Below are 22491 nucleotides of genomic sequence, written 5' to 3'. Positions count from 1 at the left end.
GTCCTGAATATTCAATGGAAGGACTGATGTTGAAGCTGAAACTCCAGTACTTTGGCCAGCTGATGTGAAGAACTGACTCATTGGAAAAGACCCTGATACTGGGAAAGATTGAAGGCAGGAGAAGAAGGGGATGGCAGAGGATGAGACGGTTGGATGGCATCACCACCGACTCGATGGACATGAGTTTGAGTAAACTCTGGGAGTTGGCGATGGACAGGGAGGCCTGGTGTGCTGCCGTCCATGGGATCGCGAAGAGTTGGACATGACTGAGCAACTGAACTGAACTGAACTGAAAATAAGAAATGACTAAGTCCTCTGTGGGCTTCCCTGGTGGCTCAGTGGTAAAGAATCTGCCTGCCAATGCCCGAGATGCAGATCCGATCCCTGGATCAGGAAGATCCCCTGGAGGAGGAAATGGCAACCCACTCCAGTATTCTTGCTGGGAAATCCCAAGGACAGAAGGAGCCTGGTGGGCTATAGTCTATGGGGCAGCAAAGAGTCGGACACAATGACTAAACAATACCAACAAGTCCTGTGTGGGGAGGAGAAAAGAGAAAAGTTTACTTAAGAACCTAATAAAGATTTAAGTAAATGGAAGCACAAAATATGATCCTTTATAGAAAGACCTGACATTTTCCTTTGTGAATTTCACCCCTTATTACCCAGTAAAAGAATCTGAAAATTTTTAATTTTATTTAGAAAAATAAATGAGCAGGAATGTCAACAACAACAAGTTTGAAAAAGGAGTGTGTTACTTGCACAGAAATGGGCAGATGGTCAGTGAGGCCACAGGTACAGTCTTATGTAGCTGCTGGAGGCTCTGAAGGGACAACTAGAAATGGGCTCCATTATAAAAGAATGGCTCAAACTAAGTGCTGTTTGTACTTATTTCCTGGATGCCAAAAATGTCTTTGAAATCGTTCTCAAATTGAGCCTCTAGTTGACGTCCCAGATTGATGAATTTATTGTTCTGAAAAAGCAAAGACAGAAATAATAATAGTCATAGACTGCTAATGAGCTTAGACACCTGATGTTTCGGTTAATCCAGAGCTTTATTTTAGACTCCCAAATGTCAAGTGAGAATTGATCCAGTTGAGAGTAGCTTATGTTCCCTGATAGCTGGATTTTTTCTCTTTATCTGGAAGACGTAGGAGCAAAAATGGCACTGTATTGCAATCTAATTCTTCATCAGAAATTTTTTGATTAATTAAAAAAATTCTAGCTATTTGATTTTGAACATAGCCCATATTCCACGTGACAGTATGAAAGTACTGAAAGGTCTAAGGTAAGTTTATGGTGTCTTCCTTTATTATTCATTCCCACCCCTTGAGATAATCGTTATTAACTTTTAGATACAGCAGTAGGAAATGTGAATGTAAAAAGATCCAAGATTTTTAAGTTTGAGAAAAGTGATCTGTTATCTTCCTTTAGAGGAGAGAAGCACAAGTTGCCTTTAAAACGTGCTTCTAGGGATATTCCTGATGGTCCAGTGGTTAAGACTTTGCTTTCCAATGCAGGGTGTGTGGGTTTGATCCCTGGTTGGGGAACTAAGATCTTAGATGCCTTGAGGCCAAAAAATCAAAACACAAAACAGAAACAATATTGTAACAAATTCAATAAAAACTTTAAAAATGGTCCATGTAAAAAAAAAATCCCTGGATGAGCACCAAGGGCATGAGAGTTCTGTTTCCCATCCAGAAATGCTGGAAATAGGGAGATGCTCAGGTGTTGGGGGGAGGCCCCTGTACACACATTTCTGAGGGCCCAGATGCCAGAGGGCAAGTGCATAGCAGCAAACTGCACATGGACCTACGATGCCTCAGCATCCAGACTCCCTGGGGTGGTCTCCAAGTCTGGGATGAATGAGGATAGAAGCCTAGGCCAATGGCAGGGACTTCTGAGGCACACACAGTACTGCCAGGTCCAATAAAAAAAAAGTACTTCCATTTCCTGTGGAAGGTCCTGGGTCTGCAGTCAACTTTTGCTTGGGCTTCCCAGGTGGTGCCTTGGTAAAGAATCCGTCTGTTGATGCAGGAGACACAAGAGTCACGGGTTTGACCCCTGGGTCGGGAAGATGCCCTGGCGTAGGAAATGGCAACCCACTCCAGTATTCTTGCCTGGAAAATCCCATGGACAGAGGAGCCTGGCAGACTGCAGTCCATGGGGTCACAAAGAGTCAGACATGATTGAGCAGAGCACCAGTGTTCTTTATGGGCAAACTGAAGAAGGAATTATGGAGAAGTCAACTCTGAGGTCCAAGGGTAATGCTTCCAGCGATCCGTTCTGATCTGTTATTATGTTCCCTACCATTGCCCACAGGGCTTGTAGAAAACTGTCAGACTTTTTACTTGTGTGAGCTTGAGGGAAATTGTAACATTTACTTGATACAAGAAGTTGAAAGGCTAAATGACTTAACTGAAGAAGAGTAGAAGCAAGAAGAGCCACTTACCCTGTAAACTACCTTGTGGTTCTGGAAAATGAGACGCATGTCCCGCACAAAGTCCCACACTTGGTAGTACAAGGTCATCGTCAGCTTGTGCTTGATTTTATCTAACCACATGGGCTCCTCAAGGTCCTGAGAAGTGTTTCTAGTCTGTTGACAAAAGTGACACATGGTAGGTGTGGTTCCAAGTTTCCCTTCTATCAATTTCCACTGTTAAGGACTAAGTGCTTGTATCCCCCAAATTCATATGCTGAAATCCTCACCCCCAACTGTGATGGTCTTAGGAGGTGAGACCACTGGGAGATAATTAAGTAGTTGTGAGGATGGGGCCCTCCAAATAGGATTAGTGCCTTTATACAAGGGATCCCAGGGACTTCTCTCTCCCTTTCCACCATATGAGGACAAGATGAGAAGTGGCTGTCTGCAACCTGAAAGAAAGCCCTCCCTATGGCCTGACCATGCTGGCACCCTGATCTTGACCTTTCAGCCTCCGGCCACCCAGTCTATGGTAGTTTGTTAAAACAGCCTAAGCTTCTAAGGGCTCACTGAGCTGACTAAGACATCCACCAACAAGGCGAAGAAATTGGTAACGTGTGCCCATTGATTCACATCACAAATTTGACAAATAACAGTTTGCAGTTTTTGTTGCTGTTACTTACATAATGTGGTTCTGAGACAAAAAAGGAGCTTTTCGGAGAGCAATAGACCTTCAAGAGGAGAAACTCACATTTCTGCCAAAGATAGATGAAATTTTTAAGTGATGAGCAGCTTGGAAAGAATGAGCTCTTACATAAGCTCAAATCAATGCACAACCCCCAAACCTGCAGACCTCCCAAAACAAACACAGAATGGGAATTTTCTGTGGCTTATGGATTTTGGTGTCAGGTAGTGTGATCAGAACACATCAAGGCACAGCAGTTTGCCTTGGGCACTCTTCCTCATGCTCCCTGCAAGATGGTGCTCCTTCTCTTGTGTAAACAGAAAGGAGGGGGCTTAGGTTTACATTTCGACTCACCAACTGCTCTCTAGGCAGCATCCGCTTCTGCAAGATCTCAGATTCCTGATAAATTGGCTGGCTTTCTGGGCAACATTTTTTAAGATCCTTTATCTGGCAGAAGATGCAACTCCATGGGTTCCTGAGAGGTCAAATATAAGGTCAGCAAAGCCGGGTTCTCTGTGACTCAACCATTGTCTCCATAGCTGCTAAAGTCCTCTGTTCAGGAGTAACTGGTAGTAACTGGTAGTAACTGGTACACAACTTCTCTCTGACACCCTTCTGCACTGAAGCCCCATTTGGGCTCAGCTGCCAAAAACAGCTCTCCCATCAACAGTGGTAGAAGACTGATGGTCTAAGTGAAGTATCACAGCGGGTCAGGACTCTCATTCTCCGCAAAACTTAGGGTTCCTGTCTGAGCTACTGTGAGTTTGGTCATGAACTCTGCCTTTTAGAAGTAAGAACTGGAAATTGGTATGTTAAGTACTGGAGTCTTGGGCCTTGATGATCCATCAACTCACAGTAAAAATAATGAAATCAGCCCTTCTTCTCAGCTTTGCTGAATAAGCACAGAGCATAAGCCATAAGCATTATTTTTTTTTAGTCATTGCTATCTTTGTGTCTAGAATCTATGCTGCAGAAACTTCTTGGGAGGGAAATCTACCAAGAGAGGGCCAGATGTTTCTCATATGCCCCTAGATTCGCTCTCTACTCTCCTCTACAAGGTTCTCTGTCCCAGGGCACTCCTGATAATCTGAGAGGAAGAGAGAGTGATCCAACCTAGATATGTCATTTAGCATCTCTCCTGGGCCTCCCCAGAGGTTGCTCAAGGGGACCCGTTACAGTGCCTATGGTGCAAGGGTGGCCTGCACTATACAGGAGCTCCACAGAAAAGTGAATTGTTCTACCTCTGCAGAATGCCCCACTGCAGACATTTATGCTGAATTCCTGTCAGTTCAGCTCAGTTCAGTTGCTCATTGCGTCTTACTCTTTGCGACCCCATGAACTACAGCACGCCAGGTCTCCGTGTCCATCACCAACTCCCAGAGTTTACTCAAACTCATATCCATCGCGTCGGTGATGCCATCCAGCATCTCATCCTTTGTCGTGTGCTTCTCCTCCCGCCTTCAATCTTTCCCAGCATCAGAGTCTTTTCCAATGAGTCAGTTCTTCACATCAGGTGGCCAAAGTATTGGAGTTTCAGCTTCAACATCAGTCTTTCCAATGAATATTCAGGACTGATTTCCTTTAGGATGGACAGATTGGATCTCTTTGCAGTCCAAGGGACTCTCAAGAGTCTTCTCCAACACCACAGTTCAAAAGCATCAGTTCTGCGGTGCTCAGCTTTCTTCACAGTCCAACTCTCACATCCATACATGACCACTGGAAAAACCATAGCCTTGACTACACGGACCCTTGTTGGCAAAGTAATGTCTCTGCTTTTTAATATGCTGTCTAGATTGGTCATAACTTTCCTACCAAGGAGTAAGCATCTTTTAATTTCATGGCTGCAATCACCATCTGCAGTGATTTTGGAGCCCAAGAAAATAAAGTCTGCCACTGTTTCCCCATCTATTTGCCATGATGTGATTGGACCAGATGCCATGATCTTAGTTTTCCGAATGTTGAGCTTTAAGCCAACATTTTCACTCTCCTCTCACTTTCATCAAGAGGCTTTTTAGTTCTTCTTCACTTTCTGCGATAAGGGTGGTGTCATCTGCATGTATAGGCTATTGATATTTCTCCTGGCAATCTTGATTTCAGCTTGTGCTTCATCCAGCCTGGCATTTCACATGATGTACTCTGCATATAAGTTAAACAAGCAAGGTGACAATATACAGCCTTGACGTACTCCTTTTCCTATTTGGAACCAATCTGTTGTTCCATGTCCAGTTCTAACTGTTGCTTCCTGACCTGCATATAGGTTTCTCAAGAGGCAGGTCAGGTGGTCTGGTATTCCTATATCTTTCAGAATTTTCCACAGTTTGTTGTGATCCATACAATCAAAGGCTTTGGCATAATCAATAAAGCAGAAATAGACATTTTTCTGGAAGTCTTTTGCTTTTTCAATGATCCAGCAGATGTTGGCAATTTGATCTCTGGTTCCTCTGACTTTTCTAAAACCAACTTGAACATCTGGAAGTTCATGGTTCATGTATTGTTGAAGCCTTGCTTGGAGAATTTTCAGCATTACTTTACTAGCATGCGAGATGAGTGCAAATGTGCAGTAGTTTGAGCATTCTTTGGCATTGCCTCTCTTTGCTGAATTCCTGAGGTGGCACAATCTCTGGGAGATTCATGGGAGCAGATGAGCTACGTTAGACTCCTCCCGTTTTGCAGGAAAAGTGCTCTATCCTCATAGGGATGGACATAATCCTGGAGATTCTCCTCCTTGGCCACAGGAATTCTACTACTTCTAGAATGCCTTCTCCTTCTACATGTTATCTGACATATCATCACCTCTGACCAAAGATACAATTTATCACAAAGGATATGTAGCAGTGGATTCACACACACAGAATTCAGGCATCTTATCCTGAACTCTGAGATTCAAGATCAGCTGACCTGATAAAACTGAGATGATCATCTTCTGAAGGCTCAGAACAGTCCCAGCTTTGTCAGCTTTGTGATATTTCCATTTTGCTGTTGTTGATAAGTCGCTCATTCTTGTCCAACTCTTTGCGACCCCTTGGACTGTTGCATGCTAGGCTCCTCTGTCCATCACTATCTCCCGGAGTTTTCTCAAACTCATGTTCATTGAGTTGGTGATGCCATCCAACCAACTCATCCTCTGTCACCCCTTTCTCCTCCTGCCTTCAATCTTTCCCAGCATTAGGGTCTTTTTCAATGAATTGGCTCTTTGCATCAGGTGGCCAAAGTATTGGAGCTTCAGCTTCAGCATCAGTACTTGCAATGAATATTCAGGACTGATTTCCTTTAGGATTGACTGGTTTGATCTCCTTTCAGTCCAAGGAACTCTCAGGAGTCTTTTCCAGCACCATGATTCAAAAGGATAAATTCTTTGATGCTCAGTTTTCTTTACGGTTCAACTCTCACATCCGTACATGATTAAAGGCAAAATAATAATTTTGACTATATGGACCTTTGTCAGCAAAGAGATGTCTCTGCTTTTTAATATGATGTCTAGGTTTGTCATAGCTTTTCTTCCAAGGAGCAAGCATCTTTTAATTTTGTGCCTGCAGTCATCGTCTATAGTGATTTTGGAGCCCAAGAAAATGAAATCTGTCACTATTTCCACTTTCCCCCCATCTATTTGACATGAAGTGATGGGACCAGATGCCATGATCTTAGTTTTATGAATGTTAGGTTTTAAGTCACCTTTTCCACTCTCTTCTTTCTTTACTTCCTCTTTGATTTCTGCCATTGTTGATATTTCTCCTAGTAATCTTGATTCCAGCTTGTGGTTTATCCAGTCCAGCATTTTCCATATGTACTGTTCATACAAGTTAAATAAAAAGAGTGACAATATACAACCTTGTAGGAATCCTTTCCCAATTTTAAACCAGTCAATTTTTCCATGTCCAGTTCTAACTGTTGCTTCTTGACTCCCATACAGGTTTCTCAGGAGACAGGTAAGGTGGTCTGGTATTCCCATCTCTTTGAGAATTTTCCAGTTTTGTTTTTTTTTTTTTTTGTGATCCACACAGTCAAAGGCTTTCATGTCCTCAATGAAGTAGAAGTAAATGCTTTTTCCTGGAACTCTCTTGCTTTTCCCATGATCCAATGAATGTTGGCAACTTGATTTCTTTTTCCTCTGCCTTTTCTAAATCCAGCTTGTACATGTGGAAGTTCTTGATTCATGTACTGCTGAAGCCTAGCTTGAAGTATTTTGAGTGTTACCTTGCTAGCATGTGAAATGAGCACAATTGTACAGTAGTTTGAACATTCTTTGGCACTGGAATGAAAACTGACATTTTTCCAGTCCTGTGGCCACTGCTGGATTTTCAAAATTTGTGGCCATGTTGAGTGCAGCAGTTTCACAGCATTATCTTTCAGGATTTGAAATAGCTCAACTGGAATTCCATCACCTCCACTAGCTTTGTTCATATTAATTCTTCCTAAGGCCCACTTGACTTCACACTCTAAGATATTTGGCTCTAGATGAGTGACCACACCATGGCGGTTATTTGGTCATTAAGATCTTTTTTGTATAGTTCTTCTATGTATTCCTGCCACCTCTTTTTAATCTCTCCTCTTCTGTTAGGTCCTTACCATTTCTGTCCTTTATTGTGTCCAGCCTTGCGTGAAATGGTCCCTTAATATCTCCAATTTATTTGAAGAAATCTCTAGTCTTTCCGTTCTATTGTTTTCCTCTATTTCTTTGCATTGTTCATTGAAGAAGACCTTCTTAGCCCTGACTGCTATTCTCTGAAACTCTGCTTTCAGTTGGGTATATCTTTCCCTTTCTCCTTTGCCTTTCACTTCTCTTCTTTCCCCAGCTGTTTGTAAGACCTCCTCAGACAACCATTTTGCCTTTTTGCATTTCTTTTTCTTTGGATGATTTTGGTCACTGCCTCCTGGATAGTGTTACAAACCTTTGTCCGTAGTTCTTTGTCCATAGTAGGCACTTTGCATACTGGATCTAATCCCTTGAATCAATTTGTCACCTCCACTGTATATTTGTAAGGGGTTTGATTTAGGTCATACCTGAATGGTCTAGTGGTTTTCCCTACTTTCTTCAATTTAAGCCCAAATTTATTCAGATGACCATTATATCTACCACTGTGAGCAAAATTCCCTTAGAAGAAATGGAGTGGGACTCATAGTCAATCAAAGGGTACAGAATACAATATTCGGTGCAATCTCAAAAACAACAGAATGTTCTTGGTTTGTTTCCAAAGCAAGCCATTCAATATCATAGTAATCCAAGTATATGCCCCAACCCTTGGTGCCAAAGAATCTGAAGCTGATTTGTTCTATGAAGACCTACAACATCTAGAATGAACACCAAAAAGGGGTGTCCTTTTCATCTTAGTGGATTGGAATGCAAAATCAGGAAGTCAAGAGATACCCAGAATAACAGGCAAGTTTGGTCTTGGAGTACAAAATGAAGCACAGCAAAGCCTAACAGCTTTGTCAAGAGAACATGCTGGTCAAAGCAAACACCCTTTTCCAACAACCCAGGAGATGACTGCACCCGGACATCACCAGATGGTCAATACTGAAATCAGATTATGTTCTTTGAAGCCAAAGATGGAGAAGCTCCTATTATATTCTCAGCAAAAGCAAGAGCTGGAGCTGACTGTGGCTCAGATCATCAGTTCTTTATTGCAAAATTCAGCCTCAGATTGATATTTCCATAGCAGGTGGTATATGTTTTAAACCAGCAACTAATATAGAGCGTCATCACCCCATCAAAATGCATGGGTTCGGGAATCAAGAGAAGGAAGTGAGGGTTATTCCTTTCTCTGTTATACCTAATCACCACTTGAAGAGTTTTCTTCTCATTAACCTACTGCTACTAGCACTGTTAAACAGCTATGTGTCTTCTTTCTGAATCCGGATACGTAAAGACTCTGCTTCTGAATCAAGACACATACAATAAGAGACAACTTTTCAGTCTGAGTGTGCATGATGGGAGAAACATAAGAAGGAAGGGCAGGAGGGGGCCGGGTCTCACTCACTTGGTAGCAAGTTTAGGTGGAATGTGGCAGTTCCCGTGAAAGAACCTTGGACACGTATCACAGGATAACAGCTCTTTCTCTCTACTGCACACCTCGCATTTATTTGAGTCTTCTCGCTGGAAGGGGAAATGATATAGACATCACTGGGATCAGCGAGACTCTGGAAAGACAACCCTGTGGTTGGCACTGTAGACACACAGCCTTTACTTGTACCCAGGCGATACTTGGAAACCATTCTCAAAATGGTTTACAAGAGGTCAGGGAGAAGACAGTCTGGTCTGCAGTGACGTTCAGGAGGAAGTGGCTGTGTGTTAAACTTTCAAAGTTTTCTTTATAGAGACAGATATTCTGACAAGTCTTTCAACAACCACAGAAAAGGATAAATTGAAGATAACCTGAGAAATGTATTATTCTGAAGGCAAATCTGTCTCAGGAATACAGCGTCTCATCCAGCTGTCTACACTGCATCGTTCACAGTGACTCACTGAAGAGTGATTTACTATTTTTTTGTTTTTTGTCCTTTGGCCATGTTGCACGGCATGTGGGAATCTTAGTTCTCTGACCAGGGGCTGAACCTGCACCTCCTGCACTGGTAGCAGTGTCATAACCACTGGGCCACCGGGAAAGTCCCTACTGAGACTTCACATGCTAGGATAAACATCTGAGAGATCACTGCATCCCATTTTCCTTGCTGTCAGTTCTCTGTGAATTGAAGGACCTGGGGAGGCATTCCTGGGCTATGGATTTTGTGCTGGAGAGCCCCTGAAACTGCAACAATGCCTCTGGTTGGAAAGACGACGGGCACAGATAATCAGGTGTATGCCAGGGCAGACAGACCTCTCCAGTTCTGAAGCCTAGGGAAAGCCATCCCAGGACCTAGCTTGGCATCTAGGTGTGGAGGTGCCATCTCTCAATGGCTGGGAACTGTGGCAATGGCAACCACTGGAGTTGAAGGCCAGGGTCTTACCCTAAGTTTTGAGCCCATGGAAGACCTGGTGCTTTGTCCTGTGTAAGGAAGATGGAAGGGCCCACAAAGTCAATTGGTGTGGGACTTTTCACCAGGCTCAATATGTGGGGGCTTTAGCCAGATTTTCTTTCATTCAGTGACATACTAAAGGGCTGGGATGGAGTGGGAGGTGAGAGGGAGAGTCAAGAGGGAGGGGACATGTGTATACCTACGGCTGACATATACAGACCTGTGACTGACTCATGCTGATGTATGGCAGAAACTAACACAATACTGTAAAGCAATTATCCTTCAATTAAAAATAAATAAAATTTATTTTTAAAAAGAAAAATATGGACAGTGTGTGCATCTAAGTATCATGGAGTAACAAGCAGCACATGTTAAAACTACAGAATTTATGGGGACTTCCCTGGCATCCTAGTGGTTAAGACTTCCCCTTCCAATGCAGGGGGTGCAGGTTCAATCCCTGGTTGAGGAACTAAGATCCCATATGCCTCACGGTCAAAAACCAAAACATAAGACAGAAGCAATATTATAACAAACTCAATAAAGACTTTAAAAATGGTCCACATAAAAAAAAATCTTAAAAAAAAAAACCCTATAGAATTTATAAACCAAAATAAGAATGATTAAGGAAGGAGCCCATTGGTGGGCAAGAAGAATTAAATTTCTTCCTTTTTATTTTTGGTGATAATCTATGTGGCAATAACATGTGAATCTCTATATACTATGATTTCTATGTAGGAGGGTCATGGGTCTGTTCTGCAGAAAGGCCCAGAGAATGGGCACCTGGTCCCTCTCCTGGGCCACCTGAGTGGAAAGATAACCGTGTGGTGAGAAACAGTTCATCTAATGGATAGCAGCTCTTCATTCAGATGAAGCCACCCTTTCTACACCACCGGCTAGAAGAAGAAATTCACACGACAGTGCTTGCATGACAGTCTAGGTACAAAACAGTCACAGATTTGGGGACCAGCCCGCCTGGTGATGGGTAGCTGGGACTCTGGTGGGTGTTGAGGAAGTGGGGAGGTGGTGGGGAGGGCCATTCAGCTCTTCCTTCTAGAAACACTCTTTATGCTTTGTTCCATGACACTCCATTCTCTTTAATTTTTCTAACATGTTTCTTCTTTCTCTTCAGCTTCCAAACCTGGAATGTTGGAATTCTGTAGGCCTATTTTCCTCTCCTGCTGCTGCTGCTGCTGCTGCTAAGTCGCTTCAGTCGTGTCCGACTCTGTGCAACCCCATAGACGGCAACCCACCAGGCTCCCCTGTCCCTGGGATTCTCCAGGCAAGAACACTGGAGTGGGTTGCCATTTCCTTCTCCAATGCATGAAAGTGAAAAGTGAAAGTGAAGTCGCCCAGTCGTGTCCGACTCTTAGCAACCCCATGGACTGCAGTCCACCAGGCTCCCCCATCCATGGGATTTTCCAGGCAAGAGTACTGGAGTGGGGTGCCATTTCCTCTCCTAGATGACCACAACTACTCCCATGACCTACCACATTCATCCCTGGGCTTTCGGACCTGTGTCTCTGGTCTCCTGGTCTTCTTTTGAGTACCCACGCATCCAAATGCTACTTTTTTTTTAATCATAAAATTATATGTCTTTCATCATGTCTAAAACCCATTGTGCCCCGGACCACAGTGCTTGTCTTTCTGTCTTGAATGTGCTCCTCTTCTGGTGCCCTTCATCTCATTAAGAACCCAGGAGACTGGAAGTGAACATGGATTCCTTCCCTTACCCCATCCCAGACATCCAACCCATTACCAGTCCTGCTGATCTGAATTTTTAAATACTTCTCATTCTCAGTGCTTCCATGAGGTCTGTTGCTACAAGAATGCAGAGCCTCTACTTATAGTATTATGAGCCAAAGCAAAATGGCCTGATATTTCTAAAGCATAACAGTCAGAATATTATCCTTGAGCCCAATGAGCTGAGGTGAATTGGAACACATGTTGATCGGTAGATTCTTTGCATCTATAATTTCAACATAAGAAAAAGAGACACAAAATGCACACATAGGAAATTCTAGGCTGCAAGGCATATCTTGAGCACGTGCTCCCTGTCAATAGGAGGGCTTGAGGAATGGCCTGTTAGGGAGATCCTTGGGGACATCCCTACCTGTGTTTGAGATGTCCTGACTTGGGACCATGTAACTGCATTTCTTTCTTCTCACCCTCAAGGATGCTGACCACTATTTTTAGGCTACTGAGTCAGGCTTTCTTATGCCATTTGGTGCTAAGAAGACACAAGCAGCAGAAGCCAAGGGGCTAGAGAGGGAAGAGATGCTGTAGAGAGACCCTTCAAGAACTGAGGCAGTGACACCTTTGAGCTGTAAGCCCAGAGGAAACCAAGAGAAGGCATCCGTGATGAAGGGTGGGAGAAGATCAACTAATGGATTAACCCAGACCGAACTACCCTTGACCCCCTAGGACTAGGGCTTCCCCAGTGGCTTAGTGGTAAAGAATCTGCTGGCCAATGCAGGAGCCAAGGAGACACAGGTTCGATCCCCTGATCAGGAAGATCCCCTGGAGGAGGAAATGGCCACCCACCCCAGTATGCTTGCCTGGGATGATCCCATGGGCAGGGAGGCCAGGTGGGCTGTCGTCCATGGGGTTGCAACAAGTCGGACACAACTGAGCATGCATGCATAGCCTAGCATTCACTCCCTAGGACCAGGTGGAAGCATTGGTCTTAATGAACAGTGCAAATAGCATCTGTTTCTCCAGAAAACCCAGTGGATGCAGATCCTAGTTACTGAATCTCTAGCATATAGTCAGTGGAGCAGGTATCCCCAGAAACCAGCTTTGTGAAGATCATGACTTCCTGGTTTGGCAGAGATGGCCAAGGTTACCTCTGCTGGAAGTTAGGAAAATGGAAGCTGTTCTATTTCCTCTTTTTCACCTCATAGCTTCTCTCTCACACACTGTCTTGGAGAGGAAGACATCAACTATCTGACGCCTTCCCCAGAATCCACACAACACAGACAGTGCTGGTCCATGATTGTCACACGTTACTTTGAAGGAGAGAATTTGCCTTCATTGGTGGCACTAAGGTCTGCACTAACCCCTCTGATGGGGTTGAAGGGCAACTCCACAAATGAAAAGATTTTCCAAGTTAGCAGCCTCTTCTACAGGGCACCTCTGCTTCCCAATCACTCTATTCTTTAAAGTGTCATCTCCATGAAGGAAATAAAATTTACCTTGAAAACAGACCCCCTGAGGCAGGACTCAGTGTCAGTGGCTGTGTGCATGTGAAGAAGAGGTTTTGTTTTGTTTTTGCTTTACCAGGTGACATATGGCTGTATATTCGTTCTGAAGGGGATGTCTACATTAGGTCTATACTAGGTCAGCTGGAGTGACCATGAGATGTTTCCATTTTGCTCAATCTTTATTTCATTAAAGCCAGAACCCAGAAAAGCCAATGAAAATACACTCAGTGTTGCAAAAGCAACCATCATTAAACATACTTTTTTTGTGCCTTCCCAAATCATGCTTTTCCACCTCTAGCTCCATCTTTTATGTCTAATTTTAAGACAGTATGCCCACTGCAGTGGCTTATATGGGAAAAGAATTTAAAAAAAAAGAGTGGATATATGTATATACATAACTGACTCACTTTGCTGTATACCTGAAACTAATACAACCTTCAAGTCGACTGTACTCCAATAAACACTTTTTTAAGAAAGACAGTACAGAAACTCGCCTACCTCCTAATGAGCTCCACTCCGAGAGCATACTGAAAGTCCAATTTGTTGCACAATCAACTCTATGGTACTGCACTGTAATAAACTTGTCACTTATCACACAAATAATACAGAAAAAGCAAACAAACACAAAGAGTGAAGAAAACATTTTTAATGTACAGTTAGAGTACCTCGAGAAGTGCAGGAGTACAGTACAACAGCTGGCATCGCGTGAACAGGCAAGGAGGGTTACTGACTGGAGGAGGGACAGGAGGTGGAAGACGGCAGAGCTGAAGGATCGTCGGCAATAGGAGACGGAGGGCAAGCTGCAATTTCACTCACGCCTGACACTGATGACACAGGTTCCAGTTCTTTGCTGGATTCAACTCTGTCTACTCGCTTTAAAAAATGATCCAGTGATGTCTGGGTAGAGGCTCTTTTTTTCTCATCATGGGTGACACGGTAGCACCGGACTGCACTCTGAACGGCTGCAACAACCTTCTTCACGTACCGTCCTATGTCCGAGTCCTGTGCCTCAGACACTAAGGCTGCCTCTTCAGATAAACAAAATCCCCTTGCCATTTCCTGCCTCCTGAGTCTCTTCAGTTCTGCAGTTGCTTCCTCTTGTCTCTCTTCATCCTTCCTCTGGGCCTCTAGTTCCTGGAGTTTCTTAGCCATACCAGCTACATCACTGCTGCTTTTACAGTTGCTTCCAGACATCCTGGACTTGAAATAAAGATACTGTACCACTGTGTTCTATACTGCACTGTACAGTAAAGTACTCAAAGGCTCAATCAGCTGTGGAGGATTCACATACATGACAACACAAGCCAGACACGTGAACTAACGTGATTGAACACGCGAACGCACGTTCGCATCTTTGAAAGCTTGCAAATTTAACGTTCCTATACAGGGGACTTACTCATCTATTTTTCTAAAACAAATGTAGAAGGTCAGTTCTGCCTTGTTATCTATTTTTAAGGATCATCTCCACCCTCTATCTCAAATATTTTAAAACTCAAAGGAGTCCCAGCTTCACACACATAAATGTTTGGAAGTAGCAAAAACTCCATACTATAAAGTCAAGCTTCATCATAATTGGTTAATTTAGAAACTATGAAATAAAGCCAGAGAGATGGAAAATCAACAATATGGTAGGTGAGACAGAAGCTAATAGTTACCTTTTTCCTTTTTCTTGATGGGTTTGGTAGGAACCCTTCCTGAAAGAAAAATGAGATTCATGCTGCGATGGGTCCTTGTTTCTACTTTGTGAGCTCAGTAATCCCAACTGCCTTTCACTCATGTGCCACTCTCAACACAAGTTCAAGGGATCTTCATGGGAAATAACCTCCCTCCCCAAGTCTGTAACGCACTGCTCTCTGTCACCCAGCCTCAGATTTAAAGTCAGCTTTAAAAACTGCATCCTCACTCTTGCTCTCCTCATAAAGTCTTGCCAGAATTTCCTTTACAACCACTTCCTTCCCATCCCCCAGTATCCGTCTAAATTATTTATTTATACCTCGAGTACTATAGCTACTCCATTGGAACATACCTAGTGAGTGATTGACAGGTGGCAGGCCTTATCAGTGGCCTTGGACACACACTCTCTTTGGGGAGACAAGTGGGAAAAAGCTGGCACAGAATTAGTAAGAATGATAAAGTTTTAACTGTGCTTTCAGAATATTTCAGGATCTAGAGATGTATAGCTATAGTAGGCTAAATAATGTCTGTTGTTCCCCACACTCCCCCATCCCCACCAAGATGTTCACATCCCAATCCCCAGACCCCTGAATGTGCTAAGTTATACAGTAAAAGGGACTTTGGCCCCTAGCAGAGGGGACAGGAGGACCAGAGTCAGTAGTGGGAGATGTGATGGCAGAACAAGAGCTGGAGTGGTGTGAGGAAGGGGCCACAAGCCAAGGAATGAAGGCTGCTTCCAAAAGCTGAAAAAAGCAAGGGGCAGATTCTCCCTGCAAGGCTCCAGGAGGAACCAGCCCTGCTGAACCTTGACTTGAGTCCTATGAAACTGATCTCATGCTTCTGGTCGGCAGAACTGTGTGATAATAGATTTACGTTGTCTTAAGGCACTAAGCTTGTGGGAAATTGTTAGAGCTGCAACAGGAAGCAAGCTCAGGGAATTTCCAAGGACTCCAGCAGAGTGTGCTGTTTGAGCTGGGCCTTGCAGGGTGAGTGGGATTGATCAGGTGGAAAGGTGATGGAGGTCACTTGACATCTCCGTGGGTTAAAGTTCCCCACCCTGTAATCTATCTTGCATTCCCTGATCAGATTCTTACCTCTACAACACTCTTTCAACTTAGTCAGTCCCGAACCCAAACCCCTCACAACTGCCCCATGATTAAATGAAAGGCTCAGTCTTCTGCCTTGGGCCTCTACATTCAGCCCTGTTCATTAGGAAGCCTTAGCACCCACAACTTCTTGACAAATCACACCATCCTTTCTGTGCAGAATTTCTCAGTCCTACCTTTCGGCTTGTTGGAACTAGTCTTCTTTTAAGACCTAGCTCAGTGCAAACTGTTCCGTGAAACTGGCCTCAACTTCAAAGACAGAAACGACCTTCCCTTCCCTGAGCTACTGTGTCTCTTCCTGCCAGCGAATCTCATTATCCTACCCATGAGCTGTGCCGTCCTGTGCTTATAAATGAGTAGTTGTCTTCCTGGTTAGGGGCTGGGGGCCACACTTTACAGTCCCTGTGGATTTAGACGTATTCAATAACTATCTTCTCATCAGTAGACTGGCACAAGGAAGGACCATCTGGGGCATGTGGTACAGAGCCAGGAGGCACAAGTTCGTCTGTAACAGAGATCTGGCCTGTTTTGTTCACATCAGGGGCTGATATGAGGATCAAAGAGATATTTTATTTTAAAATATCCTTTTTCAAGAATGAACTTCATAAATCTATCTAGAAAACACTCATTCTGATGCATTATTTTCAGATACACAGTTCTATTATTGTTATTTTAAACATTCCCCCGACAAAGCCTAAGATCTTCCCCCGCCAAATTAAATTTATTAAATTTAATTTACTTTCCTGTGACCAAATTATACAATGGCAATTATTAGTGGCAGCGCCAAGGTCACAATTTTTACTGTTCTACCTCCAAAACTGTAAGAGTTTGAATACTACTCAGCCATAGAAAAGAACAAAATTTTGCCATTTGCAGCCACATACATGGACTTGAAGGGCATTATGCTAAGTAAGTGAATGTCAGACAAAGACAAATGTAAGCATGGCATCACTTACATGTGGAATCTAAATATATATATATATATATAAAACATTGTAAATATAACATAAAAAAGCAGACTCAGAGATATAGAGAACAAACCAGTGGTTAACAGTGAAGTGGGGAGAGGAACAACATAGAAGTAGGGAAGTGGGAGATACAACTAGTGGGTATAAGACAGGCTCAAGGAGGTATTGTACAATGCGGGGAATATAGCCAATACTTTGTAATAATTGGAAGTGGAAAGTAACTTTTAAAAATTAAATAAAAAATTTAAAAATTTAAGTGTAAAAGTTTACACACTTAGAGAATTGAGTTGTAATGAAAACCAGCGAAGATAGCACTCACATGAACTATTAGGGGTAATATATGCATTGTGACCTAGGCATGGTGATTTTCTGGAAGTGTCCTGCTAAAGCTTGAAACCAGTGACCCATGACACAAAACCCTTGACTGCAGCGCTCTGATGCTAGAATACCTGAATCAAGTTTTTCAGGGGCCATCCCCCGCAGCGCACACTCTGCTTCCAGTTCTTGGAGGCTCTGTGGCCCCCTTCATCTTCAAACTCCTTGAGGGTGAACCACTTTCCATTTTTATCCTTTATACACTTTTCTGAGGAGCCTGTGGGACCAAGACAAGGTGAGCTCCCTTTCTTGCCAGGGCATACACCGGCCTGTGAGAACCCCAAGACTTGACCTCCCACCACATGAATCTGGGCCACCCGTTTTGGGTTCAGAATCGGCAGCAGGAGAGCAGAGTCCCCTCTTGGGGACCCAGAGCAGTCTGAAAGGCAAGGGTAGGAGCCAACTTCCTGTCCAGTGTGCATACTTTGACCTCCATGCAATGAGAAGGACAGTGATTTCTACCCAGGAGCACGTTCTAACTCACTTCAGTCGTGTCCGACTCTTTGGGACCTATGGACTGTAGCCTGCCAAGCTCCCCTGTCCATGGGATTCTCCAGGCAAGAATACTGGAGTGGGTTGCCATTCCCTCCTCCAGGGGATCTTTCCGACTCAGGGATTGAACCCTCATCTCTATGTCTCCTGCATTGGCAGGCAGGTTCTTTACCACCAGTGCCACCTGGGAAGCCCCCAGTTACTACCCATATTTACATAAAAAAGTATTATGTTCAAAAGAGAAAAAAAATGAATGAATCTAAAGATGAGTAGGGAAGATTCTTTCTCTTCCCTTCTCTGAGACCTGAGATAGAACCAGGCTGAGCTTCTGAGGGGGCAAGTCAGGTCACACGGGGGTCACCACAGCTACATCTGCCTTGTCTTGTACTAAATTGATCATTTCAGCTCACGGCAAGCAACTATTTCTCATATTTTGAACTCAAGCTATTTTATGTTAAAAGAAATTAGAAAATGCTATAAAGTGGGAAAAGTTAAATTATATATGTGCTATGGCCACCTGATATGAAGAACTGACTCATTGGAAAAGACCCTGATACTGGGAAAGATTGAAGAGGGGAGGAGAAGGGGACAACAGAGGATGAGATGGTTGGATGGCATCACTGACTCAATGGACGTGAGTCTGAGTGAACTCTGGGAGTTGGTGATGGACAGGGAGGCCTGGCATGCTGCAGTCCATGGGGTTGCAAAGAGTTGGACGCAACCGAGCGACTGAACTGATCTGATATAGTCATTAGGCAAACATTTATATATGGACTTCCCTGGTGGTTCAGACGGTAAAGAATCTGCCTGCAATGAGGGAGACCTAGGTCTGATCCCGGGGTCAGGAAGATTCTGTGGAGAAGGGAATGGTTTACCTACCTTGCCTGATGAATCCCACAGACAGTGGAACCTGTCAGGCTACCAGTCCATAGCGTGGCAAAGAGTCGAACATGACTGAGCAACTAACATACACGCAAAAGCAAAAAACCCATTTATATTGGATTGGCCAAAAAGCTCATTTGGAGTTTTCTGTAAGATATGGAAAACCTGAACAAACTTTTTGCCCAACCCAATACTTGTTGGTATCGAATAAACTATATTTTGGGAGGAGGGAATCAGTTAGGATAGATGAGCAAGTTGAGCATTTGTACTATAACAATTATAGTTTGCAAGCTTTTACATTTATTATCTTGCTTTTTTCTCATAATATGGTGAGGCAAGTTTTATTATTATTCCCATTTGGGTGAAGACTAAGTTCAGTATGAGAGATACTGCATTGACCCACACAAAATAGACACTCTTGGTACAGCTGAAACTCAAATTCAGGTCTTCTGAGCCTAAAGGCTGTGCTCTTTTTCAGTGAGCCGAAGGCCAGACAGACATTACAGGGAATCGACTGTGAAGGCTGTTGTTGGGTTTCTCAAATGTGTACATCTTCCATCCTGTTATTGAAGCACTTGCCCTTGTATTGGGTGCAGATGGGAACCCGTGGGCACTTTCCATGGCAGGAGAGGAGATGACCTGGTTAGCTAATGTTCATTAATTTATTAAGTGTGGAAATGCTGTCTTTCCCCCAGCTTCTCTAGGATGCTATGTGGAAAAGAGCCAACAGAGAAGAATTGAGCCTGCTTTCTTCAGAAAGTCTGGTTCCCAGATGGCCCTTGGCTGGCATCTGGGAACGTGGTCTGGGGAAGGGGTCTCACTATTCCCAGACTTAAGCGTGGCTCACTGTGCCTGAACTGTTGGTATAAACGATATGGTGTGTGTGGAATGCCTGCTTTCCTTCCAAGAGTTTGGAATTTTGGCATGTGCTAGCCAGAGGGTACTTATGTAACTAACCCCTGGTAAAAGCCCTGGACTCTCAGGCTCAGGGCAGCTTCCCTGGCAGACAACACTGCACATCATTGCTGGAGAATTAAGTGCGTCACGGTGACCCCTCTGGGAGACGACTTTGGAAACTGACATCTGTACCATGTGCTTCTTCCCCTTGCTGATTTTTTTGGTGTGCCTTTTCAATAGAATAAATAACAGCCACGAGTTCAACAATATGCTGACTCCTTTCAGTCTTCCTAGAGAACCACCAGACCTGGGGACAGTCTTAGAAACATGTCCCTCCCCCCAACAAGGGTCCACAACCTGTACAATACATCATTCACATGAGAGTTTTCTAACTGAAAAGTGTAGAATATTGTGAAGCCCACCTTTTTTCATTTTCTCCTTATATAAAATTCCCTTCGCCTCACCACAAGCCACGGGAAGCTGATCACGTTGAAAATCCATATTTGTATCTCTGGGAACTCTTGGACCTGCAAGGAAGCATGCGTTTTTTTCATTCCATCTTGCTCTAAAATGGTCTCTCCTCCCCCATCTTGAGATCCTTCTTTATAACTTAAAATGTAATGGGAGGATTTCTCCCATGAATTAGATACATATCTAGGTCTTTCTTTATGGCAGGTTAGGTCCATAAACCTAATGTCACTTTATATCCCAATCCTCTGAAATCCTAAATACACACCTCTTGAAGCAGGATCTGAATTCCCAAGCTTGCCAGCCCCAGCTACCTATTGCACGATCATTTTCTTCCTGCTGTTTTGAAGGAAGATTTATAGTCATATCATTGCTTTGAAGTTATACAGATGGAGAAAAAGCCTCAATTTTTCATTTTTTCTCCCTGTTTGAGGGCTCAGCTGGGGCAACAAAGCAGGGTTGCAATGGGCCCCCGGCGGGTCAGTTCCACCTTCCCGCCTTGCTTTCTGCTTTGCTTCACTTCTCTTTCATGTGAGCTTTCTCTGCTCCTAGAATGTAACTTGCTCTAAAAGAAACCACAGATTTCTCAGGGAGAGGGCCTCTGTATACCCTGGGGTGAGGGTGCTGAGGTCTGATTCCTCTGAAGCAGGTGCTGAAAATCTTAGAAAGGATGTCAGTAGTGGGAACATTTTCTCTTGCCCTTCTGGCCAGTATTAAAGGGGATCCATTAAAGACTAATGTTGGGGCTTCTCTCTTGATGGGGAGGGTAGGCTGTGGACAGTCCTTCCAGAGTCAGTTCTATTAGAGTTGGGTGGGTGCAGGAGGCCATTCAAATTCACCTGCCACCCACCGATTTACAGAGGAGGAAATTGAGGCCAAAAAAATGAGTGACAAGCCAAAGTTATACAATCAAAGAAATTTTAGGAATTTCTTTGGTAACAGGTCCCGTTGCCACTCAGAGTCCCCTTTGGTGGCTAGCCTATGGCTCTCTGTGTAGGCAAGAGAGATGAATGAGCTAAATACTATGTGAGTCATACTCTTTAGATACATTTCTTCATATTTCCTTCCTCAAAAGTTATCACTATGGTGAGGGGAGACCTGCTCAGGAGGCCTGGGGGTCTCTCACAGATCGATTGACTAATCAATGAAGTGGCTGCCTGTCATGTTGTTGAAACTGAGCAGGAGCAGGAACTATCCTAACATTTGTTACTGGCTCTATAAGTTAATTAAGAAAATTGATTGATCACTAAAAACATGAATTATAAAATAGAAATTTGCATTATTTTAGTTAAAAATGCATTAATCATTTATTTTTTACCTCTTTTTCTGCCTCTTTTCAAAGACTCAGTGCAGACTGTTTCTATCCCTGGGAGAAAGTAGAAAAATAACATAAATGTGTCTTTTTACAACATTATGTTGCAAATAGTGTTTTGCAAAAATACCATTCAAATGTCACTTTTCAGGAGTCTGTCTAGTACATCAAGAAAAATGTCAGATACCTTGATAAGGAGTTAGGGGTTTTTTCTGTAAAGGGCCAGAGAAGAAAATATTTAAGGTGCTATGGACCACAATTTCTTTTGTGATTACTCAGCTCTACTGTTTTATTGTGAAGGCATCCATAGACAATTCATAAATGGTAAGATGTGGCTCTGGCTGTGTTCCACTAAAAATTCATTAATGAAACAGTTCATGGATTGACTTTGCCCTGTGGACCTTAGTTTGGGGAACTGTGGTCTAGACTTAGTTACAAAGATGATGCGAGATATATCCTGTATTTCTTTTACTAACATTTCCCAGTCATTCCAAATAAAATTGAAACCATGTCTTACACATTTCCCAAGTAACAGAGCAGCAATGTGAGCAGAGTAATGAAGCTGGACATCTGTCAGTTCATTATTGTGCACCAGGAACGATCCTTAGAACCTGTCTCTATTGATTTACTTTATCCTTAGAGCAAATTTATCAAATAAGAACTAATACTATCCTCATCTTACAGATGAGAAAATTGAATGTGCACAGCTAAAAATACAAATTAAATAAAAGCACTGAAGATTTACTTTTATAAAGAGGCAGTGATTAAAGGTAGTAATATTAGGTCTCAAGGAAAACTTTATGCTCAATTCTGTAGGTCAGGTAACTGCTGCAAAACTAAACTTGAAAGCTTTTTGATAAAAAATGGTGGCAAAAATGAGCAAGGACTGACAAAAAGCGAACAAACAAACTAGTTCAATGGCCCAAAGAAGGGAAGCTTATAAAATTGATTTTTGTTTTCGTTGCTGTTTTTCCATCACTAGGTCGTGTCTGACTTTGTGACCTCATGGACTGTAGCATGCCAGGCTCCTCTGTCCTCCACTATCTCCCAGAGTTTGCT

General features: G+C 43.3%; 1 protein-coding gene across 15 annotated transcripts in view; it reads right to left on the bottom strand.

The window, feature by feature from the left end:
- Positions 1–671: 671 nt before the first annotated feature.
- LOC101121244 (nuclear body protein SP140-like protein) overlaps positions 672–22491 on the bottom strand; it is a 93677-nt gene continuing 71857 nt past the window's right edge. For 7 of the 15 annotated variants that reach the window (XM_012148287.3, XM_012148308.3, XM_012148326.3 and 4 more), the window contains 9 exons: positions 21439–21486; positions 20075–20179; positions 17456–17598; positions 14914–14952; positions 9083–9198; positions 3459–3579; positions 3103–3174; positions 2450–2593; positions 672–970 (listed from right to left, as the gene is read on the bottom strand). In XM_012148287.3, the coding sequence (XP_012003677.3) occupies positions 869–970; positions 2450–2593; positions 3103–3174; positions 3459–3579; positions 9083–9198; positions 14914–14952; positions 17456–17598; positions 20075–20179; positions 21439–21486 (890 nt within the window). In that variant the 3' untranslated portion in view covers positions 672–868. Of the gene's footprint in view, positions 971–2449; positions 2594–3102; positions 3175–3458; positions 3580–9082; positions 9199–13889; positions 14459–14913; positions 14953–17455; positions 17599–20074; positions 20180–21438; positions 21487–22491 lie in introns of those variants that run through there. The other 8 variants (XM_012148316.4, XM_060410500.1, XM_060410501.1 and 5 more) reach the window with 4 other exon arrangements.

Source organism: Ovis aries, chromosome 2 (assembly GCF_016772045.2).
Source record: "Ovis aries strain OAR_USU_Benz2616 breed Rambouillet chromosome 2, ARS-UI_Ramb_v3.0, whole genome shotgun sequence".
NCBI lineage: Eukaryota > Metazoa > Chordata > Mammalia > Artiodactyla > Bovidae > Ovis > Ovis aries.
Note: the sequence above shows the minus strand (reverse complement) of the source record. Positions and strands in the feature narration are given on the sequence as shown.